The sequence below is a fragment of the Grus americana genome, chromosome 14 (assembly GCF_028858705.1).
Source record: "Grus americana isolate bGruAme1 chromosome 14, bGruAme1.mat, whole genome shotgun sequence".
In the NCBI taxonomy this organism is placed as follows: Eukaryota; Metazoa; Chordata; class Aves; order Gruiformes; family Gruidae; genus Grus; species Grus americana.
The window spans coordinates 643263-670228 of NC_072865.1; the positions used below are offsets into that span (position 1 = coordinate 643263).

At 40.7% G+C, this 26966-nt stretch overlaps 1 protein-coding gene across 3 annotated transcripts; it reads right to left on the bottom strand.

Annotated features, from left to right (window-relative positions):
• Window positions 1-924: 924 nt before the first annotated feature.
• RBM27 (RNA binding motif protein 27) lies at window positions 925-26808 on the bottom strand. 3 transcript variants are annotated; one of them, XM_054841312.1, is made up of 21 exons: window positions 26485-26808; window positions 23681-23799; window positions 22707-22831; window positions 20321-20412; window positions 19541-19734; window positions 18634-18891; window positions 17837-18073; window positions 16472-16606; window positions 14252-14401; window positions 12153-12300; window positions 11708-11861; window positions 10271-10537; window positions 10022-10150; window positions 9034-9156; window positions 8434-8508; window positions 8157-8321; window positions 7653-7757; window positions 7355-7546; window positions 5345-5431; window positions 4767-4877; window positions 925-4137 (listed from the first exon to the last, which is right to left on the bottom strand). In XM_054841312.1, exons 1-21 carry the CDS (start codon window positions 26541-26543, stop codon window positions 4051-4053), a joined length of 3012 nt encoding a protein of 1003 aa, XP_054697287.1. In that variant the 5' UTR covers window positions 26544-26808; the 3' UTR covers window positions 925-4050. The 3 variants fall into 3 exon arrangements, with proteins under 3 accessions (XP_054697287.1, XP_054697286.1, XP_054697288.1); XM_054841311.1 differs by having other exon boundaries at window positions 20321-20427; XM_054841313.1 differs by lacking the exon at window positions 14252-14401 and having other exon boundaries at window positions 20321-20427.
• Between the last annotated feature and the right edge of the window lie 158 nt (window positions 26809-26966).

Below are 26966 nucleotides of genomic sequence, written 5' to 3' on the forward strand. Positions count from 1 at the left end.
CCTGCTCCGTGTCCAGACTCCATCTCCTTAGAGGGCCCCACTGCATCTTGCAGAACGAGGAGGGTTTGGGGGCTGCTGGCAGGAACGGGGGCTGTGGAAGGACTCCAAACTTCAGCTGCTGGCAGGGAGAAAATGCCCCGAAGCCACAGGTTTATCAGGAAGAGGCTCTTCATCGACACGGAAAAGCCAGCTCATGTTTTGAAACACATCGCAGGACCACAGAGGGATGCGAGGGGGATGGCGACACAAATGCAATTATTAAACACATCAGCAAGTTCCTTCCTCGCCTCCTCCTATTCCTCAAACAGGAGCGCAGCGAAGAAAGGAAAAAGGAAAAATTCCCATTCGTGTAAAATTCCTAGTCTGTTTAAAAAACCTGATCTTATCACAGCACGCTAACAACACGGGAGAGAAAAGGCTTTCACAAACCTTGGATCACAGGCAAACAGTTACATCCATGAAAGGAACATGGGAAAGAGAAGGGAATAACGGAAACTGGGGAAAGAAGCACCGGCCGAGAATAAAGTTAATAACAGAATACATTAGTTTGCAGACCAACCTGCCAAGGTTAGAACCCGCATGGATACGATTTTGTGTTCCGTACACAGCAACACCGCAGGTCTGTAAAAGAGACCATGGAGCCCCCGTGGTCTATAGAACATTTTTCATTTTCTGTTAAACTTTGAGCCTTCCCAAAATGTACAATAACCTTCACTGGAATCCCTCCCACCCCCTCGTATCCTCCCCCCATCAATTTAGCCAGCTGGATTAGTACTATTTCAGAGCACTGACACACTTGATTTTTCTCCTAGCTAATAACTATGAAGTAAAACAAACTGGCACACACATTCCATAGTAATAAATATCCCTTCACACATACTTCTCCCCAAAAAAGTGATAACGCTCTTTTTGTGACAGTTGTAATTTTTTTTTTGAATGGTTCTGCTGTCCAATTTATTTAAGTTAGAATTTTGTCTTTTCTAAATCTTGAACCATTCCATAGTATATCTTTATTGCAAAAAAGTCAACATGCATCTTAGAAATTCAGATTGTAATCAATAAAACAAACATTACATATATGAATTTAAATGTATAAACAGTTAGAAATTCAACAATATCTCCTATTATACTATTACACAAGTTCACAATTTGTAAAAACTATAGTACAAGTTTACTATACACCAAGAGGAACTTTATTCCTTTTCACATGATTTTGTTAAAAGTGTTGTTTTCACAAGAGGCAGGCAACTGTGTGCAGATTTATCTTTTCAACCCAAGTTTGGTTTGTTCTGTTCGCTTCGGTTAATTAACAATGAATGGGAGATAAGGTTTCGTAACAGGTACTTACTTTTCTATCACATACTTTGTCAGTGTTTGTACCCTAAGTTCAGACTAATTACACACAGCCTGTAAATACACTGGCTGCAAACACAAGTTCTGTCGCCGATTACAGATTTTGTCTAAGGTGCTCTCCGAAAGCACACGTGAACGTCACAATAAAACGTTGCCATAAAGTAAGCTGCACTGTCAGGTTACCTGTTAAACCAAACCACCCCGGCAGTTTAAGACAGCCTAGCATCCCCTAAACCAGCTCTGGCAAACGAAGGTCACTGCCAAAGAGCTTTCCTGCCCCTGAGCCACCGGCCGTCAGGCACCGCCGTGCTGCCCATCGCTGACATTCCCAGCACACACACGCCAAGTTCAGAGGCACAGCTCCCTCCTGCGCCTCGGCGCTTAGGAATCGCGTTTGGGATGTCCCTGGAGGCTTTATGTGAGCCTGCCACCGCGTGCTGTCAAGGGGAAAAAAAGAAAAGAAACCACGTGAAGCTCTCAAACCCCGTTAAATAACGCTCCGGCACTGCTTCCCTCCTGCCTCGCCCGGCCTGAGCAGCCAGCGCCTGCGGGCAGGGCGAGCGTCCCCGAGCACAGCCTGCCAGGGGGGTGCCACCGCACGCAAAAACCGTATGAAAAGGAATCCCCGTCTACGTGTGTCAAAGGCTACTGCAATTTTTCTTACAGCTTCATTCATTCACTGTAATTTTCATTTTCCAAATACAAAAATACAACAATTCTTATTGAAATCTATACGCTGGTAGTTTTAGTACACAAAAAAGCAAAATATTTACAAAATTATACAGTTTAAGAAAAAACTCTGTACAAAAAAATATATAAATCCTTTTGTTCCCTCCATCATTTTTTAAACTGTCAGGACTCAAATATGTTTTGTTGCTATGGATTTTTCAAAATATACACTGACTGAGCCACAGACACAAAAAAAAAGGTTAGAGATGATGGGAGAAAAGCAAGACATTCTTGTAAGTACGCAGGATCGGTTTCCCCTCGTTTCTTCATGTCTGTAATTCAGCCTCAGTATTAGCAGGAGAGTCCTAATAGTATAAAGAGGTGAGGTTTCAATGTGCAGAGCCAGAATACTGAAAGACATATTCCCCTCAACTGACAAGGAAACAGAAGATTTGATGCTGTTTTGCCTTTTGACACACCACCATGGCAAAAGGCTAACAAAGTCAGGGGAACTGTGAGCCCACAGGCACGCTCAACCACACGTCACTAGCCAAGTTCAGAGCCACTGCCACTTCAGGGTTTTGATGCACATTCTTCTTCAGCTGGGAACTTGCTGGCAAATATACTGGTAAACTAGTTATTCAAAAGAGGAGAGCATTTTTGCACCGACGTTCTGTTTATTTTGTAGACAAACGTACACGAAATGTACTGAAAGGTGTACGGTACAAATGGACAGAGTCGGGGAAGGTGCTCACTGGGTAACACGCTCATGAATTGCAAGAGCCGCCAACAGTTACGATATGCGGCACAGTATCTGAACTTGTTACCCTCATTCCTATGATAATACACACCGTTTCGGGGGTGCTAGTATGGGGGTGTGTTTTTCAACTGGTACAACAATAAGGCAACTGAGAATGTAATGGTGCTCATCTTAAATGCGTCTGAACAAAACCATACTCGAAGATAAATTAGCGACTTTCCAAAACTGGCTCTGAACACTCCCCTGAAGGCTTGTCCCTTCAAGCACTGGTTTAATGCAAGTCTTTGAGCAGGACGCTGGCGTCCCGTTGGCCAAAAAGCATTTTGCTCTGAACGCTCCGTGGATCTGGTCTGAATACAAACCGACAGCTGGTAACTGGGAGAGGAGGAAGTTTCTATGGGCTGTTGGGCAGTTGCCAGTTCTGCTGTTTTTCGTTCTGAGGAGCTACGAAACTCATTACATTCATGTTCACGAATACTGAAATGCAGTAAACAAAGAGTCTGACTTAAACATGAACCTTATACCGAAACCACAAAAGAAAATCAACAGTGAGTGAAAAGTCACTCAAATACGTGTCATTGCTGATGTTTTTTTGTGAAGCAGAATTTGAAGAAACAGAGCGAACTGGACAATGTCATAATAATACCCTGTTAAATTGCTTCTTCCATCTCCTCCCACAAAAAGCAGTAGAACATAGAAACCGTGTGGCTTTCAAACATATCAAAATAAATGATTTATGAATCTAGCCACAAATAATTCCTACAATAAGTGATTCCATACAAAATAAAATGCTACCCTTTTTCAATTAGCAAATGAGGCAATTTTTTCTTTCATAACATTTAATGAAAGTTTGTGTCTTTCCCCCAACCCCATAATATTGCTAAATAAAACCTGTAATATCTTTTCAATTATAAACTAAGAAATCAATCACATTATAAAAAACCCAAAACAAGGTAATACAGGCGACACAAAAAGAGGACAAGAAAATACTAATATTTTTTCCCCCCTCTCTTTTTATCCTTCTTAAATAGAAAAAAATCACCACCCTGGTGAGCTTGATAATTATGTAAAATGTTACTGGGCCTTTGGCTAGCTTAGTATCACAGCTCTATATCCGAAATGTTTTTATAACAAACTTTGCTCACTTTAAATCTTGTGGTTTGAAAAGAAAGTAAAGCTTTTTTTGGCTCATCAACTTCCTTAAATAAACGTTTAAAAGATGTAGCTTGAACTATATTCCTAAAATTATACATTTCCAACATAAAGTTTCATCTTCTCCAAGAACGGGATTCATCCTCATCTTCGTCATCATCATCATCATCTTCGTGCAAAAATAAATCTGAGGTTTCAGTCTCCTAGATGAAGAAAACACGTACTTTTAACAAAGACGTTCCATGCTGTACCCTAGGAAACATGTCACGCAACACAGCATCAGTTGTACTTCCTATCAGGTTCTTGTTCACCGCACGTCTCACTGAAACGCACACAATTATGTTCAACAAGTTTCATGGAAAGAACAGTAGCCTCACACATCAAGAAAGGAAAAGAAAGCCAACCTTCAAAGGCAGCAGGAACAAAGAACCACCCACCCTCTGAAACAACAGCTTTTCATGTGTTAAATGCCTAGACGGAAAAACCTTTAAAAGCTTAATGAGTTCATAATCACAGGAAAGAATATAAGTAACTTATCCTACAGTGGAGCATTAATATTGTGAAGCAAAAAGATTAGCAGCCTGCACATAGAGAATGTGAGGTTTGTTTTCATAGCTGACAATCAACATCCCATCCAATAAATGTATTTTTTTTCCTCTTCCCTTTTTTAAAATGTGGAAAACGTACCTGACTACCCAAAACCAGTTAGGTTTCTGGTTTGCAAAAACATCTTTTATGAAATCTCTTCACTGAGCAGAAAACTGTATCCTAAAAGAGCTTGTGGCTATCAGATTCCTAGAAGGGTGATTAGGTTTTTAACGTATTTTCATACCTCTTCCTTAGACTCCTCTTCCTCGATTTCCGTGGACACAGAGGGTACCTTAGGTTTGTACCATGATATCTGTAGCCTTCGGTCTTTGAACCGGGATCCTTGGTTAGCAGCCTAGATTGCATTTTAAACAAACACATATTCAAAAAAGAGGACCAAGTGCAGAATGTTTAAGATCACCACCAACAAGCTAAACCCAGCGAACATCATGCAGATGCATACTTGAAGATCTCAAACATATAAGCCACAATCATTCATTTCAGTCTTCTGAGAGCAACTTCACTCAAACCCAAATCTGCTAAATAATGCTCGTCCACCAGCAGTCTGAAAAGATTAACAGAGCTCTGAGCTGATCGTGACATTGAACCTTTGTCAGCAGACAGCCTACATCACTATTAAGGTAAGCAGGAGGTATTTCCCCCTGTAGTGACACTATATGCAGTAGCAACTAATACCCAACACTATCTAGCTCAAACTAGCGGGATCAAAGCCTGCTACATTTTAAAATACAAAGGCAGACACAAGAAGTGAAAAATTCTTATTTTAGAACCGTGAAAAAAAAAATCCATTATTCTACTTACATTCTCAGCTTCTGAGCGAGATTTAAAAGTTAGAACAACACTTAACGGGGAATCCTCTTCTTGAAGGTCTTCAATATCTCCAAATTTCTACGAGAGAAAAGTTGATCAGGAACAGTAGTGCTATTCTCCTCCAAAAACATGATCATTGTGTGCTACAACTGCGCTGTACTGAAGTGTCACTGGAACCTTACTTTTCGGACAGAAAAGTGAGAGCCACAGAAATCTCAGCTGCATCATCCAGCGACATTGCAGCATTTGTACCTGTATTTTTTGGCAAAAGCTTAGGTTTATTGTTACTCTAATAAGCGGAGCTTAATTTTGCAGGAGGAAGGGAAATAAGTGTATTAATTTATAGCTCAGGAGTGAATTCTTTGAATCCACTATTTCCCTTATTCTCTTCTGCCCTTCACTGTTGTACTTCTTTAGACCTGTTAAGCAAGTCCTTTAGAGCTCATTAATTTGCAAAAGAGATTTCAGTAGTAGGAATTGAACTTTGCTATAGAGCTCCTGAACACGTTCTGTAAGTACACTACTGGGAGGAGGAAAAAATATAATCTAGTATGGCTAGATTAACAAGAAGTTTGCTTTTTTAGAATTTATATACTGCATAATAGTAAAAATTGGAATGACCACAGCAGTGATAAATAGTAAAAAAAACCTCAAACAAACAAACAAAAAAAAAAAAAGGATTTAGGCATGGAGAACAAGCAGCACAAAAAAAAAATTGTAGTGAACTTCAGATTTAACATGAATACCAGAAGAAAAGTAGTTTAAAAGCCAGTAAGACAATAGTTTGAGTAACAGCATTAGTTGTTTGCAAAAACTTTTACTGGTTTTAGCAGCTAAGGGCAGCTAAAACTTTTATGCTCTTTCGGCGAGACTTCATGTTTTTGAAAACAAAGATCTTTTTAAACAAGGCACTCTGGTTCCCTCTGAGGACGTCTTCCAGGGTTCATGGCATTGTTAGCATACCATAAAGCAGGTTGGGTTTTTGATCAACCCACACAACATTTTCACTGAGTTTACCTAATCAAAGCAGTAGTAGTGGCCGCCAACCTTTTGATAAGCACTGAGGCCAAAGCAGAGAGTAACAGCTGCCCAGGGAGCAACGCTCACCCCGCTGTGTGAAGAACTGCACAGTTCTCTATTCCCACTCAAAGCAGAAACAAGCTTTCAGATGACCAGGTCTCCTGAGAACTCTACTCCTTTTCTGTATCCTGCTCTCAATTCTACAAAACCAGTTTTCCATATCAGTCGCTGTGTAAGGAGCATCCAGAAATACCAAACTGACTTGATCAAGGTTAGATTTCATGCTGGGTCTATTGAAGTAGTAGTATATGATCTCTCTGAGAAGTTTACTAGCTTTGCACATGAAAACATTTCATTCTGAGAAAAGTAACTGAGGGAAATGTAAAATCAGTTTTTCCCTTATTATGTTAACTTTGCTATGATGCTAACACATACGTTAACTTAACTACCAGGAGTTCATAAACAAATTTAACTTCTTTGATGCCCTGTTTAGCAAAGCAGTGCTTTGCTTTTTGAGCGAAACAAGATAAATGGTATGAATTGCTAATCTGAAAAATAAATAGGTATTTTTCAGCCTTCTAATGCCTGTTTTAAAGTATTTTAATACAGAATTAATAAGAATAAGCTATTTAGATTTTCCCATTAAAAGTATGCATGGGGCAGCTATTGTAAAGCAGCTGTAAAAGACTTTATGTTTATACCCTTGACAACTCTTGAAGCTGTTTGCTTATGCATAGCCTGTTCCATGAATTCAGGATGAAGTCTTTGATTTGTTTGCACTAACAGAAAGACTTGCATCTTCAAGAATCCGGAAAAGAAACAGTTATTTACAAAGTTCCTAGCATGCCTGCTTTTGCAAGTAAACACACACCCAGGGTACTGGTTACCTACTTAATCTCAGATTTATAGCTCAGCCATAATTCTCCTCTTCAGGTTTTTCTTTTTTTTTTTTTTCCCCCCCTAATGTGACCTCGTACTTACAGAGAAGTGCTGTAACAATTCATCTTTCTCCTCTTCAATGAAGCCTCCAACTGTCAGTGCTTTGGGACGATGATCCACCACCATATGATTCAACATGCCCCTTCCTCTCCCACCACGACCCCGTCCTCGTCCTCTTCCTTGGGCTGGCACTGTCTTTCCTCGACCAACTGGCAAAATGCCTAAACGGGCAGCCTGTTTAGAGAGGGCAAAGAATGTACAAAGCCATCCTCCATTTGAAAGGATTTAAAACATTTATATCTCTTAAACACATTAAAAGCATCAATCTAGACAAACTCGCCTCTACTTGTAACTGATTTAGCTTTTTTCGCAGTTCAGTTGTGTCTTCTCCAGAAGAAAGTCTCTTATGAAAGTCCAGTTCTGCGTCCAAAAGTTCCTTTTGTGCCTTAGAGAAGAAGATGCAGAAAGAGAAAATGGAAGGGAAAAGCAGAACAAAGGTGTTAAAGCTTTTAATGCTTTATTTCACATCTTCAGCAATGCATTTATGTAAATGACATATCCATACTTTCCTCTAAATTCAGTTTAATTGCCTCCATGCCCACCCAGCCCACCTGTTGAAGGACCCAGAATTCTCTGCCTCTGAACTGGAACAAGCTTGGATGACCTACATGCAAAATTCGGTCATCCGAGTTCCCTACAGCCATAGCTTGCTTGTCCATGGTTATCACTCTTAAAATCAAAATACTGCTTGGAAGTGTCTTCATCTGATATTGCTGCATTTTAGGACATAATATTAGAAATAGTTACAAAAGACAGGCAGGCAAGTGTCTCGTGCAATAAATACCTCTGTCTTGGACTTTAATTTTGATGGTGTAGAGGTTGTAGATGAAGTTTTTAATTCATCCTTTAACTGAGATATTTTCCCTGCTAGTTCTTTTAAGGTCTTCATTATTTCTGCTCTCTCTTCTGGTTTCATGGCCTTATTTTTCTCCAGCTTGGATATCAACATCTACGTATAATAATATAAAAGAGCAAGAATATAAAATACCAGGAAAACCAACACCAAACAGACAAGTAACTACAAAATTAGAATGTATTTATTAGAAGACATCCAGACTTACCTTCTGGCATTCTATTTGTTTTTCTAACATCTCCTGCTTCTTTTTCCTCATGTCTTGCTGGAGTTTCATTGCCTCCTATATAAGAAGAAAATGCTTTCAATCAATAAAAAGCAGTCTAGCATTATATGTACTCACGTATATCGTATTTTCTTCTTCAAGCTATAGAAGCGAAGGCCATAATGAAAACTACTAGTCTGCAAAACACACAAGTATAAAGTGTATCTGATCCGGAAAAAAACCTGTAAGAAGTTGCTAACTTCCGGCTGTGAAGTACTCCACTAAATTTTTGCCCCCTTCAGACACCTCCTAAGAAACATATCCTACACCGTCATTTAAGTGTCTCATACCTGCAGAGATTAAAATCAGAGAAATGCCTCAAGAAAACCCAGAAAATCCACATACAACCAATGTGTCAAGTCAGGCAGTCCGAAAGGAATGCTCCCTTACCCATGATTAACCTCAACGTGCATTTGCAATAATAGTCCAATAATGATGACAAAAAACTACAACGATATTTGAGGGTAAAGTTGCCTCTCAAACCTTCCTTTGTAAAGTACTTTGACCACTACACTGTTAGTCAGCCAATAAATAGGAAAGTACCTGTTTTTTTTTAAGGGCTTCTTGCACATCGTGAGGTTTAGACCCTGCACCAGGCTTCATAGATGTCTTTAAGTTTGAAGAACTGTAAACCATTTTTGAGTGGCTTGTAGAAGTAGGAAATGTCTGAAACAGTAAAAGCACACACAGAGAAAAACATGTAATAGCTTAAAACATACGATATACCATCAATAAGTTTTGGAGGAATGTATTCTGTGAAATATGAACACAAACTTCCAGATTTGTGCAATGAGACAAAAAGACCAAGGCAGTTAAAACACATGCAAAAAGGCATCAGTCTAACAGTCAACTTGCTTGGAAACAATCAGCTTAAATGCTTGTTAAAAGGATTTCTGCAAAAGATTCTTCCCTTCTTCATCCACAACTCCCTCTGTATCCTGATACCCACTAGGAAGACCACTGAACCTGGTCTTCTGCATCTGCATTATATTCAGCTTCACAGTCATAGTCCAACATCACACTTTCTGATCAAATACAGCAGTAAAAGTCACCTGCAGAGTTCCTTTCTTAAAAGAAGGCCTTCTCTGTGGCCAAGAACACATGCTGTGCTATGATATCAGTGTGAATTAGCGTGTATCAGCTTGAACTCTATGCAGAAGTATTCTATAAGCTTCTAGCACTGCTGCTAAAGCACAGCATAAGCTCAAAGAATCACTGGGAAAGCAACTAGATTCACCAACAAAAAGCTGACATTGCATATAGGCTGTCAAATTTGTTTACTATGAAGCACCGCCAAAAATATTTTATGCTACTTAAAATACTGATACTTTGTTTCTGAAGTCATTGTCCCTATTTGATATACACAGCTAATGAAACTCGGAAGAAGTGACTGACCATGGCTGCAGGGAACATTAGTGAAAAGGAACAGAACCAACTGGGAACAATTTGCAATTCTATTTGCTAGTTCCTTCTCAACTAAGGGGTCAAAGCTTTAACCAGAAGTATGAAGATGGCCCGTTCATAAACACACCTGGGAGTCCTCGACCACAGCCCCAGACTGGCTTAAGTCAGGCTGGGTTCCACCTGCTGCTCCAAGGCGACGTTTCACCGGGACTTTATTAAGGACATAGGCACCAGATGCCAGTGGTTTATTCATCACCTGTGTATCAACAGATTAAAAAAAAAGAAAGATTAGATACTCTGCTTTTTTCAAGCAGCAGTCATTTAGGAAGGCCGATAACCTTCACTGCTCAATCACTGGTTGACAAGAGCACAATACCTTTGACAGACTGCTGTGCATTGTTACAGCTGGAGTTGTGGTCAGGGGCTGCTGCTGGAGGTGAAGTTGGTGATGGAGAGACTGCGTGGGAGCCGCCTGCTGCTGCTGCTGCTGCAGCAATTGGGGCTGCTGCTCACTGTCTCTGTGCCACAGTACCCTTATAAACCGATTGTTCAGAACTGCCTCTGTGCTGGAAATTGCCTTCCTGGCCTCGTCGTTAGTTAAGTACTGAATTAGAGCAGCTTCAGGATCATTCTGGAAAGCCACCTAAATCAGAAGTTCATTAGAATGCATTATTTCTCAGGGAAGAAAACACCTCAACCAATCTACAAATAATCTGCAATAATGAGTGGGATATCCAATGATATCAACAGCTCAAAATAAAGGTAAAACAGTCTATGTAATTAAAGCCAAGTACCTCTTGACAAATATTAGACATGCTTGCAACATAGCCTACATACAGGAAAATAAAATAAAAAAAAAGATTCCTCCACCAAACAGCATCATATATTCAGAGCACTGTGAACTGCCATTGGAGTATGGCTGAAGAGATCCCTTTGCTGACTCCAAACTCTTTATCATAACCCCTGAAAGACGACTGCTCTCTGAGGATGTACAATGCAAAGGGTCACCACAGTCTCAGAGAAGGATTATCTAAGTCTTGAATATGTTTCTCTAAATATTAATCACAGGAATAAAACCTTATCTTGGACTTTCCAGTATAATGATTGAGATAGCATGTTTTAATGCATTATTTCATTATCAAGGTGCAGAAAGCACCAGTATCTTTTGGGCTAAGACATAAAATTATCAACTCAAGAAATACAGAGGCTTCCCAGGTATCCGTCTTTTATTTAGAACTCTAACTGAGGACTTAAGAGACAAAACTTCTGTTTTGTCTAGAAAAATTAATGGAAATTAAATGCTATTTTAACCACATAACTACCTGTGTTTTGCTCCTAGAGTGTTTTTTCCCTTTCTTACAGCGCAGGGAATGCCACTGATCTGGAGACAGTTCTAGGATGCAAAGTGGTAATAAATTGATGCATACAAAGCCTCTCCTGTAGCATCTTTGTCAAAATCCTGACTATGAAATACTGTGGACTATCATACAAGACAGAAATTGTTAGAAGATCTCTATCAAAAATTATACACAAGTTACTCAAAACTCTGCGTTGGTCTAGATACTGCTAAACCTGCACGCCTTGCAAATTCATTAAAGCTTCATGAAGGCAGAAGCCAACATACTTTGACAAAATTAAGGTAATAATACAGAGTGGACCAAGAAGAGGTTTCTCTGAATTTGATTACCTACTCTCCCAGTTAACCTGCATTAAGATTTGTCAGGGAATGTAGTTCAGCTGCAGCTGTACTCCAGAAGGCTTCAGGGAAAATAAATACCAACACACAGACATAAAATGGAACTTTGTGTTTTACCTGAATGTTTACAATAGTTCCAAATTTGCTGAAATGTTCGTTGAGCTGTGTAATATTGTTCAATTCTGACGGAATTTTTCGAACTTCTAATTTTGTATTAGTATACTGATTCTTTTTCAAAAATCCTGGTTTATTCTGGTTGTTATTTGCTTGCCTAGGGAAAATGAGAGCAAGAGGGTAGTTTCGATAAGCATACATATACTTCAGTAAGGCAGCAAATTGTTAACACACATTTAACTTTTGTTTTCTCATAAAATGTATATACTCTAGGCAGTAACAAAAAAGAGCTTCTTCCCACCAGCAAATACTTAGTGTCCACCTTATGTGGGCAGAGATTTTCTGACCCACCCAGCTCAAATTACAGGGCCGAGTGAATAGCTGTATTCACAGTATTGATAGCAATAAAGTGCATTCCAATTAGTCAACTGCAGTTGTTAATTCTTACTTTCCCAGCCATGGTTTCTTTAATGGTGGACATTCCATGCTACTTGGAGATCTTTTCCTGCTGTCTGGTTCAAGGACAACTCTAGTTACATTGCTGCTATTATTTGTAATGGGAATGGGAGGTTCAGTCTGGATGATAATATTGGCAGCTGGAAGAAAGGAAAAGCCCTCTGTTATTTACCATACATCAATAGAGACATCAGAAAAGCTTTCACTGCAACAGCAAAGTAGGATTGAGTTTAAAAACATAAAAATTAGGAAGACTTCATCAAGTTGGTCAGTTTTGTTTATGAAGTTACTTCAGAGATCACTTGCTAACCTAATTAAACAGTTTGAGGAAAACAAACATTTAGTCCAGCCAGCAGGGATGAGATTTTGACCTTTAAGATTAGTATTAGCTTGAAGAAACAAAGCTAGAACTTCATCTTTCAGGTACTGAAAATTCACATTCTGCAGGAAAAGACAAAAAGAAAGACAAAAAGAAAGACAAAAAGAAAGACAAAAAGAAAGACAAAAAGAAAGACAAAAAGAAAGACAAAAAGAAAGACAAAAAGAAAGACAAAAAGAAAGACAAAAAGAAAGACAAAAAGAAAGACAAATCCAAACAAGGCTAGGTTCCCAGGCTTCAGGTCAGAGTTATAGAGTGTGGCACGGGCTGAATAAACAACCGACTTTCCCTCTATTAACCTTTGACAATGAAAAGCAACCAAGAACACATTCCTTCCGCTGCTACCCTCTTGTTATCCCTCCATCCAGTTTTCAGCAACAAACTGTTAATTAAGCACAACTATGGCATGAAATTATACTCTCAAAGACATTAAGGTTTGAAGCAACTTGTACAAGCACAAAGCTGAAGCACTAGATCACAATTTGCCAACCTTTCGATTATGCCAAGATTATGCCATTGCTGTTAGTCTCCTGCATATGCCAAATATTCAACTCCTAAAAAGAAGTCTGAGTTATAAGTCAATTTTCTGTGGCCTTTATATATGCCAGAGCTCTGCTGATTACACTGGTGAGAACAAAGACCGGGCATTTTGGGGCATACAGTTCCAATCTTACTTTGGAGGATGATTTGAGAGTAAACCTTTCACACACGTGACAAAGACAGTACAACAGATGGCCTGAAGCACCAGTGCCAAGCACCTGCCCATGCCTTACAGCTGGAGTGGGTTCTTAGAGAGAATCTGAGGGCCAGCAATAAAGCCCCAACCCTGCCTTTGTGAGTTCATTAAGATGAAAACAGCAACAGCAATTTCTGCAATAATATTTAACCGTATTCTGTATAAGATGAGTCACTGGAAGGAAATAGTGAAAAAAACCTATCTTTCTTAGCTACTGAATAAGAGACACTGAAGTGTAACAGTAACACTGAAATTTAACAACTTCTAAGGATCGGGGCAGGAAAAGCAGGAGGGAAAAAGAAGGTTATGCTAACAGAGCAAAAATTTCTTTAAAGAGTCTTGACTTGTTCTCTCCCCTAAAAGAGATTTTCTACATGTCACCACTAAGAGACTACATCCACATTCATCCAGTTAAGGATTCAGAATTACTTAAATGCAGACTGGGATTTCCATGGACTAGGAGAATTAGAAAGCTACTTGCAATGTTCATTTTAGAGAGAACATCTAGCTGACAGTCAGACTACCAAGTACAAAACCAAGTACTCGCTACATTCACAACAGCCGAGGCAAGTATTGTAACCATCACCTCTGTGCCCCAGGTCCTAAACATGCCTTTGGCAAATCAAAAGCAGTCTTCAGACTGTACTGCTTAAAGCCACCTTTCTGCACAAGCTTTCTTCCTAGAAGCACCCAGCACCCGAAAAGTGCCTTCACAGGCTAAAGAAGAATAAAAACCCAGCCAGCCAACCAAAAACCTTATAACATTCCCAAGCAAGTGGTTATTTTTAGTCAAAAAGGCTGCTTTGACTATAACATTGTCATGTTAGCATTTTAAAAAAGGTAGAGATGTCTGAAAATTGCTCAGAAATACTAGATCAGCGAGAAAAACTATTGCTTTCAGCCTGAAAAAGGGGAAAATAAGTGTTGACGGTCTTGGACAAAAATAGCAATAGCAATGACTAGAAACCCTTCCTACCTCTTGGATTTGTATCCATCTCCCCAGATGTTAGGCCAATTAGATTTGGACGCTGCGTTTGTGCTCTTGTAAAGAACTGTCGATACTGAGATCTACCAGCACTGGTAATACTAGGAGCTTCAGGGTTATAGCCATCTGGCTCATATGTATCTATAAAAAAAGGAGAGAAATGAAAGAATTTTTCATATGAGTTTAAGACTCAGGGTTAATTTTCCTTTAAGGAAATGCATGGATGTCCAAGAATCAGAAGTTGTTTCGGATGAAGAGAAGAGAAAAAAGAGGTCGTACAGCCAATGTGCGTAGCCATTTAAAATCCTCAACTGAACTTTACGCCCAAGTCTATTTGGGCATTTTTTTTTTTTTTTTAAATCGGATTGTTACCATTTGTCGAAAGTGCACAGGTCACAATAATCGAGTTTTGCTGATGAGCTGCCTGAAAAAGGAATGAGGTGTCTGGATGACAACCTTCACAACGACTGACAGTGTTTCAAGGGGAGCCACAAAAGATTTAGTGTGAGCGCTTATTCTGTAAGGCCTAAGATGCAAACAGATTTTAGGTCTTTGCTGCCCAACAGTCTAGTTTACTTCGGAAAAGAATTTTTAGGGAAGAATGTACTTAAATGATTCCCAGAGAGCGCTGAGAAATCAGGGAATTTGACCAATACTTACCTATTAAACTCTCTTAATTTATGTAAGAGCAAGATCAGCTGCCTAGCTCCGGTAAGGTACTAAAGATTAGTTTAATTAAAAGGGGTAGTCATGAGAACACAAGATGACGGAATTGACTCATATTGTTCCTCCAGCCCAAGGTCCAAATCAAGGATGATGCATTTTTCCAATGAAAAAAAGGAAAAGCTATACAAGAACTAGAATGAATAAAGTCTATGAAAAGCCTGTGCATCCTGGCACAGGAACAAATACCTATACAAGAGGACTCAACAGACTTAAAGTACGCTAAATGTCAGCTCAATATTCCACAGCAACAATGAAGACTCTAAAATTTAAAACAGATGCCCCAGAATTTCAATGCTGATGTTTTACAGTTGAGTTTCAGACTCTGCCAAGAACTTTCCTTAACCTTGTATGAGCTGAACCACGAGTTCCTCCTCCAGGATTTTGCATACGATTGATGGCAAGAGGGCAACCAGCAGGTGCTACCGTAACAGTCCAAGAACAGGACATGAGAATCTCCACAGATGCTTGGAGAACAGAATTACATAGTGCAACTGAAGTCAGTGATGCCCTGGAGCTAAGACAGATGGAATTGCCTGTTAGAAGAAGTTCTGAAGCTGAAAGAATCAGACGGCAACATCAAATCCCTGACAGTGTTTGGAGATAATTGAACAGATTATCTAACAATATAGTTGAATGACTGAAGTTCTGAAAAGCATGGAAGTCACAAAGGAAATGACATGGATCATGAACTAGAGCCCTCCTTTGATTAAAATTCAGAATATTTATGTAAAAAAACCCAGATGGGAATATTATAGGACATTGAGATATAACTATTGTATTTTCCTCATGTAAAACATGGAAATGCCATCACTCCTTTCATTATCAAAGAAATATAAGCTTTGTTGGATTTAAATTTAGCAGTCTAGGGCTCTCCAGGTATTTTGCTATTTCCCTTCATGAAAACCCACTTTTTAAAAATTTGAGCTCTGTTAAGGAAGATGGACACATCCATTGAAAGCCATCAATTTTTTTTTTTTTTTTGTTAAAGTTAAAAAGCTAGAACTAAGTTGATTCTGGAAAAAAAGATAGAAAGAAAGCACTAAGGTACATGAAGACTGTAGAGACTACTGTGATATAGAGCTGAAAAAACCCATAAATCTCTCTCATCTGTAGTAGCCAAAACCAGATAAAGACCGAGTTAAACAGTAATTACAGGTTTGCAGATCCATCTTTTGCCTACTGATGTTCTACTAAACAGCTTGAAGATGAAGGAATCCCTGTCTTATGCAACAATCTTATTGCTTTGAGCATATGAAACCCAAAGGAAGCTCCCCACACACGAACTTTCCTCTGACAGTGACAGAACACTACTGCTATTTCATGCAGTAACAGCAGATGAGTCTCTGACCACAAGGAAAGCCATCAGACTTCTTTTTAGATTTGTATATACTGGAGGAAAACAGAGGTAATAATTTCTAATCACACATCAACAGGAATTTTTAAATTTATATCTCAAGCAGATTTTAAAAAAAGGTATTTGCTTACGTTCTGACACTGTATACAGTAGGTTCTGGGGTAAAGGAGGAGGTAGTCTTGCTCCCACGGGTGCAAGACTGGGCACTGCACTTGTCCCAGGCTGGTCGCGATTATTTATCAAACTTGACTGTGTTAAAGGTGGTCCTACAATGACACCATAGAATAGATCACTAAGACTTATAACTCCACAGATAAAATGTGCAAACAGTTCAATGCAATTTGTTTATGCCTTGCTTTAAGCAAGGTCGAGATTGTAAATATTTACACGCCCACCACAGTAAAAGTAAGTTGAAAAGCCCCACTCAGGTAAGTTACTCTGATTCCAACACCTTTTGTCTTTCCCAAAAAGGACAAAGCTTTAAGGGGGGGGGGGGAGAAAAAAAAAAAAAAAAAAATGTGTCTTTTCTTCCCAAGAGTTTTATTATTGTCAGAGCTTGCATCAGCTAAAGCAGCTCCTCCCTCAGCTCTGCCATGGAGAATCAAGGCTTGCTCAGAGCAAGAGAGTGTATCGGCAATATTTAGATTACAGTTCTAAACCAAGAACTACAGGGCAAAAGGCATTCACAGACAAGGAATTTGTCTAGCTATTTTTGCTTTGTTTGCACCATATACATACATACATTCCTACTTACTGTATGTCCCCAAAAGGACACTGAGTTACACTGCGCAACCTATCGAGACACAACTACAATCAGAGCGCACGTCAGTTCACTCAACGGCAAGCCAATCCACCCACTGAAAGGCTCATGCAAAGTTTAGGGCTAATCCTCTATAAAATTACTTCTCATCCCATAGCTGCTGCCATTTCATACAACTATCACAGCGTGCATTGTGTTACTGGAACAGAGAGTACTGAAACAGAGTAACCACAAATCTAATACTCTATTTCTTCATAGAATTTACATTATAAGATGCAGTAAGATAACAAAAAAGGCTAAACAGTCTCAGAGATCACTGAGCTAAAATAGGTCTTAGATGTATCAATTATCTGCTACTAAAAAGCAGTACATAATATAGCACAAACACAGAAATTTATTAGAACTTTCAGGAGATTAAATCTCAACATTATCGCATTAGGGAAATAAAAAAAGCTAGTAATCCAATTCTCAGTGATCAATCCAAACACCACCAGGGCTAATCTGAAAGATACCCCCGCCTCCATTTCCCTGCCCAATTTATCTCATTAAATTTGGAGTGATAGGAACATCATATTTTACAAGCTGATTCTTCAGAATTATTTTGGCAATATTTTGAATAGCACATGGCTAGCAAAGACACTTGAACTCGTTACTTCCAATGCACATAGGTCTTCCAGAAGGAACCATCATTTTAACATGGTGACGTAAAGAAACACAGAACAACGTTCTGACTTACTTGGTACGGGAAGCACCACAGGAGGCGGTGCCTGCGGATGAGCTTGTGGAACTGGCAGCCTCATATTACGAGCTGGACCTGGCATAGGGGGCAGAAGCATACCAGGAGGAGGAGGAGGAAGTCCAGGAGGTGGTGGAGGAAAAGGAATCATACTTGGCAAGGAAACTTCATCTACTACTAAAGGATCATTTCCATGATCAAACTGGCAAAGATCACCAAGCACGCAAAACCCTCGCTCTGCAAAACAGGACATTTAATAGACTTTTTAGAAAAAAAAAAAAATTAGTTGTCAGTGATTTGTAGCATCTCACTTTTTGCTGGAATTTCTTAGTAAAGAAAACATGCAATCACTGATCCAACATTATGTTATCAGATGAGGTTTCAAAATAATTCAAATTAGAATGATCTTCAATAAAAGCATACAGACATACAAGCATCCGTCATAAAAGCTGTGGGAAAAAATAAGTCAGAAGTACCACCTGGTTTATATTAAACACATACACTGCAATCTTTATCAGCACCACCAGTGGTTGAAATATTTGCCAAGCGTATACAGAATTGTGAACAAACTCTGTATGTTCTTATCCAGCAACTGTCAGATTTTAAGTAACCTGCTTCCAGTAAGACCAGTTATTTCCCCAGTAAAATATAGGTTATATATGCATCTTTTACATACAAGGTATACTCCACATGCTACTGCATTTTGGCTTGCTGCCTACATTTAGTGAATACCTAAAAAAAAAGGTCACAGAATAATTGAAACGAGGTATGAAACTGAAAACTAAGAAACAGTTTACCATCATAATCTCGACATCTTCTCTTAGGAGGAGGGTTTCTGCCAAATGAACTGGGATTGCTATGATTGTTATAGTAATTCGACCAGCTCTCTGTTGTGCTTTCAAGATGGTGCGCAGGTGCAATTACAGTGACAGCACTGGGAATAGTTTGTGCAGAGGAATACTGTTCAGTAGATTTACTGGGAGACACGGAAACTGGATTATACGAGCCTTCAACATCATTTCTTTCACTCTTGAATTTCGATCTCTCTCGGTGCTCTGTTTAAAAAAAAAAAAAAAGGTAAAATCTTTATGTTTTGTTCTTGAGAAAAAGACAATATACAATAGTATAAACTTTCCTTAAATATTCAGTATTCTGCATGTTAAACTGTTCTTAAGGAACTTAGTCCTATCAATGGAATAAGAACTAAATATAATGGAAACTGGTTTTTAACTTCAGAAATCTAAATGTTTTCTTTGCAAAACATACACTCATTCCTCCACTCCTTATCCCATTCTGGATTACAGCTTTCTGTTTCAAAGTTGAAAGAGGGAGGGGAAAAAGCCTGAAAAAACAAACCTATCCCCCTCCCTTAACTGACGTGGTCTCAACATGCGTTGAAATAGGTTGTAATCTGTGCCTCTTGTTTTTCCAAGAGACCTGAATTAGCCCTAAAAGAACAACAGATCATACGGTAATCACCTTCGATTACAAAGAAACTTTCTCTAAAAAATACACAGTAACAAAGTGAAAAAGAGGGTAGCACTATTTCGCAAAAAGATAGATCTTTGGGGGAAAAAAAAATAAAAATCAACATCTTTGTCAACAGACACAGCACAAAAACACTGCTAGACCATGCAGTAGGTAGGAGTCACCACACATCACTGACATGAGATGTTCTGCTAACACAGCACCTTGGGTACTCACCAACACTTCTGCTTGTATCGCGGTCTTTGCTTCTTCCTCTGCTGCGGCTGCGACTTCGACTTAACCCTCTGCTTTTACTACGACTTTTACTCCTGCCTCGTCGCCAGCCAGACTTCTCTCTGTACAAGTCACTCCTGTCGTAATATCTGTCATAGTCCCTCCATTTACCATCATCTCTCTTTTTCTCTCTGGTTCTAGAAAAGACACATGTGGACCGTGTTTATGAAAAGAGAAACCAAATTACAAAACAAGCTTGCAACAAGTTAAGATACTGTTCATCCTTCCCATCCGATTTGGACAGCGCAACATTCAAGTCAGAATTTCCCAAATTACACAGGAAAGTACAGAGTCTCGAAGCTGAATCGCTAATTCGTAGAAACGAGCAAGGAGAGGACTAAGAAGAATTGGAAAGGTAAAAAAGTTAGATGACCAAAACAGAACAATTTTTCAAAGTGATGTTGACTGTGAACAACCCCTCAACCCCAAAAGACCCTCCCAGCAATGCTTTTCATTTAGATAACAAGGCAAAGAAAAGAATTGATGACATTCCTGGTATTAACATTTGAAAAATACTGTCATTTTTTTCAGAAGGGACCAACTTCTAGTGAAAGGTTCTCATGCACGTGGTGATCAGCCTATAGATAACGCATTGCGGATAGAGAAAAGGAGGGAGGAAATCACTATTTTTATGAAAAATCACTACCTATGAGGTAAAAATCCACAGTTAAAGATTGCCAGTAAGTGCAGAAGACTATATTAATATTTTGGTTCAAAACTAACCTTTGTTCACTGGAATCTGCACGACTTCTCTGCGGACTGGAATACTTCTTTTTCCTGCCATCCCGCTCTTCTTCAACTGACTCTTGAAAATTCTGTTTAAGAGACAACTACCAACCAAGGATGAATATCATTTTTCTTTTATTTGAAACGAAGAAAATCAGACCAACACTTCCTGTACAGAATACTTAAACACTACAAGTAATCAAGCGCTAGAGGTTGTTGGGCTTTTTGTTTCAAATCTTTCAGGTTTTTCTGCAGAGGAGATGCCTCAAAATAAAACTACTTTTTTTTTTTTTAAACATGATTCATGAAAGACAAGTTCTCCATCCACTCTCTATCCCATCAGAGTAAGCAATTCTACAAATGAGGTATTTTCTGCATCTCGTAACTGGAACACAACTAAGGAGAGTTACTTCTCCAAATAGATACGTCACTAGCTTACACTTCGAAATTAATGTTTTAAAGCAAAAAACTGTTCGCATGGTTGAACTAGTCACATTTCTTGCTGGCCTCAACAAAAGCAGTTTTAGAAGTCTGTCAGCTATACCACTACCGTAAATCCCTTTGAACCCATGTTGTACTTTTGCTGCCATTTTACACTGCTTAGAAGTTACTGCAAATTTTGGTGGTGAAAGTTTACACGCAATAATCTTTAAATTTTTTTTTCCCATTAAAACAAAACAAAAAGCAAGGCTTCCTGCATCCTTGTTTAGGATTATCTAGGGAGAAGACTTAGCGTGACAGGGCTCTGGACAGCCTAGCCTAAGGCCCTGCTTTCACACGAGGTTCTATCACGGGATACCTGGGGTCCCTTCCAACCCAGACTTAGCTATGATTCTACACTGGGTTTGTTTTGTGTCCTCCATTTGATGGAGTCACGTAATACACTGAGCTGTATGACAAATCATCAAGGCCTTACTGATGGTGAAATGACTAATTAATGTCCTGATCCTGTAAAGCTGTCCTATAAAGCTGTCCTACATATTGTCTTTTGCCTTATCCTTGCCCCCGCCCCCAAACCCCCCTCTTTCCCCCCATCAGAGCACTGGTTAAGTCAACTGAAGGTGGTTCTACAACACCTTTTATAAATTATGACAGTATTTTGAGAACTGGTCGGAAAACTATTAAAGTGAAGGTTGCCAATTATGAACTTCCATCACCAAAGCTACTTCCATGAACTGTCATAATTCTGGGTCTCATCCTCAGATAAAAAAGGACATCAGAAAAAGAGAGAAAAAAACCCGAAAGAGCAATTTTAATTTACATCAACCGATGAATCACATTCTGTCAAATAAGGACCTGCATTCTGCAATATGATATAACACAGCTTTGTTTTGGTTGACTGACAGACTGTGATCTGCAATTATTTGTCGCCTTCATGACCATCGGCCAGTTTTAACTCTGAAGATAGAACAAATAACTCCAGCAAGGTCTTTCCTTCATGTTATTTAAGGCTCATAGGCAAAAGCATAAATCTGAATACCATTTAGAGTACTTGTCAGAAAAGAACCACTCTCCATGGTCCATTTACAAAGAGAGCAACAGTCTGTGCTCTTAACGCTGCATGACATAAGCATCCCTGGAGTGAGGGGAAAGGACTAGAATTTCATAATTAAAACACATATTCAGCCCAAAGTACCTTTGCAAACTGTGATCAGAGTATACAGAAATAAAGAACGTTTACTCCTATAGCAATTTTTTCCCCAACTCTCTGTCAAAGGTGGTCCACTAAGGTGCTACCAACACAGAGAAGAGGGCTCTTCCCTTCAAAAATCACCAACTTAGAAGGAAAAAACTATCTATCTTAGACAAGGGATAGCAGAGGATGATACAATATGCAAAGAGATTTAGACAACTATGGAAATACTTTGCTTTTCTCAAAAACTTGATTGTTTTTAATTTTGTCAATAAAACTTAAAACAAGAAAAAAGAACTGTTGGCAAGTGAATGCTACCTCACTTTTAAAAGTAATTATCCCTCAATATAGAAACCACCATATTTCACTGATTTTAAGTGTTACAGAAAACGTTTAAAAGCATTTCTATTCCTCACAGAATATACAAAATTGGAAAAGGAAATGTTTTGGAATGATTTTGCTTCTTCGCCCTCTTGCAAACCCTTCCAAATCATTATCAGCTCGTATTGTCAGGGACATCTGAATACGATTACTGAATGCTATTAATCTAGATCAAAGGTAGACTCTACAATGGGATTTTAAAATGTCCTTGTCTGAATGGTCATCTTCCATTTTAATTCAGATGCACAGAGATCGTAAAGGTCATTAGTCACAATAAAGTGGATTTTTCTTTCACAGTTTGCCTCACAAGTGTACAGGATGGCTAATTTGAAAATTAGAGGCAGGTAGACAGAAAGAAAATAATGTTACCTCCTCCTTGACTTCTTCTTTTTCCTGACCTGCAGGCTTCACTTCTACTTTCGTGGGTTCAAGAGAAGGAAGGTAACTTTTTGTGTACAGACTTTCAAAAAGTTTATCTACAAAACCTGAAGTTTCTGAGGATACAGAACACAAGAAAATATTGTTACATAGTGATTTAAGGGCAGTGTTAGGTTTACCAGAGAAGTCTGTGAAAAAAGTCATCCAGGAGGACTGCTCACAGCAGCAGCTTATATTAATGAACAGTAGTTCCATTCAAGGAGCTGGAATTACATTTGTGGAACTTGAGGTTGTTTGTTTAGACAAATTCATCAGGTATATCAAAGACAGAAAAAGAGTGTTTTCCTTCAATCACATTTACAACTTTGAAATGTTCTAAGGGGCACGCATGATCGAAACTTATGATCAAAGAATAAGCCCACAGTTATTCCATCAGCTACTGTTAGCCGCCTTTTTACAGCAATTTTATGAGAGTAAATCATTCACAGAAGACTAACCATTGCCTTACATCAGATTGCAAAAAACTGCACAATAACTTCCCCAGCGAGCGTCAGAATTTCAATTGTTTAAAACCTTGCATTTGAACCAAATCGCTATGAGAAGCTCACTAGAAGCCTGAAAGATTAATACGGACCATATGGACCAAGTTTTCAAAAGTTATCACACGTTTGTCAGGGAAACTTCTGGCAGCATGACAGACACTTTAAAATGAAATTGCTAGCTTTTATTTCAGAGGATTTCCTCCCACCCACCAAGAACGAGACCAAGCTACACAACTTCATTGTAGATTTTTTTTTTTCTACATCACAGGATCTTTATTCCTTCACACTCTGTAAGAAATAGTCAATTTTCCGATAACAAGAAGTATTTTGAAGGCATCAATGATGCATTATCCTTCCTTCTCCCTCCTCCCCCCTAATGAAATGAGACCCGCTGAGCAGATAAAGCAGTGGAGAGCACAGTACCTTTTTGCAGAAAGACATCCAGCTGATCAGCACAGAAAGCCTTCAGCTCTTTCTCCGGCTTGTCTTTCTTGACTAATGCCACAACATAGTTGGCTAAGGCTGAGGGGTCTGCGTCACATCTATTGAGAGAAAGAGCCGTTCTTGATTCTGCCGACGCACCTCAAACCCCCTGTGCTGGACAACCACTGTGAGAGAAGAGCCAACGAAGGAAACCCGGCAGCACGGGCCGGGAGCTTTTCTGACATCTCGCACTGACATCGCTGTGCTGGGATGACTGAGCCAGCAAAGCTTTTCTCCAATTACAGCACAATGTATTAGTTGCCTTATTACCACCCCCACCACACCTGACAACGTTCCCACTCTGCTCCTTCCTGAGCTTTGCTTAGGAAAAACTACCTTTCCTCTTTTGTACCAAAAGATCCAATTCTAGGGCAACCGAGCAGATGCCATTGCTTTAACTTTCTCTGAGCACAGCAACCACCACCACGTATGACTCTACAAGAACAGGAGAGCAAGGCACCGCACGATTATTGTAAAGTGGTTTTAAAGTATTAAAACATTATTAACATGAAAAGTAGTTCAGAAAGATATATTGCAAAAGTGCATTTTAAATAGGCACACAGATACTTTCTGTACAGCTTAAGTTACTGTGCCTAACATACTGGGGTTTTCCTCCCCATGGACTATTTCCATGCCTACAAATTTTATAATAATCCTTTAACACTGGTAACATGCCTAAAGGGGTGCAATTATTCATACAGATCCACTGTCCATGCTACCTAAGCCCTTATCTAGCTTCACAAAGGCCCAAGATAGCCAACTTTGTGCAGCAATACTCTGTCACTAATCTTTAAATTGGATATTGCTTTAGATTCCATTATTCAGCTACTAGAAAAACAAAGTATGAACCAGATTAACAGCGTTAAATGATTAAGCAATAGCTTCTCATTTTGCCTCTCTCAAAAGATGCAGATGCAAGCTATCAGATGGTAGGTAGGAACCTAAGATAGTTTGACGATTTAAAGGGCTTTTTTTAAGATTAATATTTAGAGAGGCTATTGTGTATTTTCTAAGAACATGAACTATGGAAATAGAAGGAAACAGTATAAAGTATATAGACCACAAAATAATCTCAAGTAAAAAAATAATCCAGAAAACAAACAAAACGCAAAAAGCTCACAGCTTGATGACAACTGACTAGAGAAAATAAAAATCCTCGCTGGGCAGGCAATCAAGCAGCCCTACTCCAAATTAGTTTGCTCACTGTTCCCAACATCTGATGAAAGCCATGTTAAATGTGGGAAGTAACAACAAAGAAACCACAAATTTACAGATTTTACAATTCTTATGCACACACTCTCACAAAAAGAAATAAACTGTATGTAAAGTATTCGGTGCCAGTGCCCACATGCAACTGACTATAAACCTCCAATTTAAAATAAAGGAGATGCTCCATCACTTTATAACCATTCCCGTTCCTTTCTCCAAATATTAGTTTCTCTTAGGCATTACATTACAGGATGCGTTACAGGAGCACACATAAAGTGTGCACACTTCTCCAAGTTAACCACTGTGGATCTTCACTTCTGAATCCTCAACTGTCAGGACCCACCAGCAAATTCTAAGATTCTCTGCCACGAGCCCTCGTCTCCAACTCGCATCCCTACAGCGCAGGTCAGGTACCAAAGGAAAGCTGGAGAGCACGGCAGGTTGACCGGAATTGGCAGCGACGGCGAAGGAGCAAGCTACACTCCAGTCTAGACAGACTTTGAGAAGTATCTGACTAAGTATCAGAGAGACTCTTTATCTTACAAGACAAAAAAGAAAGATCACGAAGAATTTTCGAAGCCTTACTACTTAATGAGTACGGCTGAGTAGTTCTGAGGCCTATTTAAAATACAAAAATAGAAAAATATCTGTAGAAATATCAGCTAACCACACACTGTAAACATACGTTCTGCAACTCCAAACGAGTCTTAGCTTCACTTTGTGGAAACTGTAAGGCTGGCTAGTCCCCGAGAAGTTCGCTTCCCTTAGAAGACCCTTGCTACAGGCAAAACTCTGCAGAAGACCCCGCACCTACGTGACGAGCGTTCAGCCAGCGCACACGGTGCTTCGCAGAAACGCAGCGCTCTCCATTACCAACGCGACCCCTCGAAACAATCCTCCCCCGCCCCAAACCACCCTACCCCCAGACCCCTCGGCCGCCAAAGCTCCTACACGCCTCCGGCAGACATCCCTGGCCGCACACCCGCTCGTTCCAAGGACTGCCGTTAACCGCCCTGCAGTTTTGTTTCGAGGGCCGTGCTGCAAATCGACCTTACGCGTTGGGGCCGGGCTGGCACCGCGGCCCGTCACGGCTGCGGAGCCCACCCGGGCTCTGCGAGAGTCTTACGCCGCGGCCGGTACGCGGATCCGGGGACAAAAGGCCCGGCTGAGCGCACCGGCCCTCGGCCCAAGCCCTTTAAACCGGCGTCTCCCGTGAGCCAAGCGCGTGCTCAGAAGCGCTGCCACCGGGCGAGCCGCCCGCGCGGCCCCGGGTGAGGCCCTGTCACCCCCAGGACCTCCGGACGCGGGGCCGCCCCGGGCTCGGGAGGGCAGGCGGGGGCAGGGCCCGGCACCGCACCGCCTCGCCAGGGTCCCAGGTCCCGGCCCCGCTCCGCGAGGGGCCCGCGGAAAGCGCCGCCCGCCCCGGCCTCCGCACTCGCCGCCCCGCGCCGGGAGCCGCCTCCCCTCACGGCGGGGACCGGCCCTGCCCCCGCCACACCGCCGGCCGGGACGGCCCGGCCCCCGCCCGCACTCACATCGGCTCCAGCAACTTGGCCAGCCAAGACTTGAGAGCGTCCACGTTCTCTATGATCATGGTGGCCCCGCTGCTCCGCCCGGCTCTGCTCTACACCGCCGCCGCCGCCATCGCCGCCGCCCGGCCCGCTCGCCGCAGCAGTTGCTCTCCCCGGCCCCTTCCCCCGCCGCGGCCTAGTACAGGAACTAGCCGCCAGCCCGCAGCGCAACCTGCTGGGCATAGCCGGGGCGGGACCAGGCCGCCGCTCACCAATCGCACGGCGGCGCTCGTACGCTGCGAGCCAATAGCAGCCGCCAAGAGCACGTCCCGAAGGTCAGAGGAGAACTAGCAAGCTAGGTCGAGCGAGCACATGAACCCTGTACGACATCTTTACGGGTGCTCTTAAAGGGGCAGCGCGGCCCGGCGCCCCGGCACCCCGCCGAGGTGGCGCCCCCAGCGGCCCGGCGGAGTTCCTGACTTGCCCCGCCCGCGGGGCCCCGGGCG

What these genes read in the sequence shown, in the direction of transcription:
- RBM27 (XM_054841311.1), bottom strand. Translation starts at nt 26,543, where the DNA reads ATGATCATAGAGAACGTGGACGCTCTCAAGTCTTGGCTGGCCAAGTTG. An exon ending in AATTAAAGTCCAAGACAGAG is followed by an intron (nt 7,758 to 8,156) that starts GTATTTATTGCA and finishes TTCTTCTCTAAG; the next exon opens with GCACAAAAGGAACTTTTGGA. An exon ending in CTCGCTCAGAAGCTGAGAAT is followed by an intron (nt 4,878 to 5,344) that starts GTAAGTAGAATA and finishes AATGCAATCTAG; the next exon opens with GCTGCTAACCAAGGATCCCG.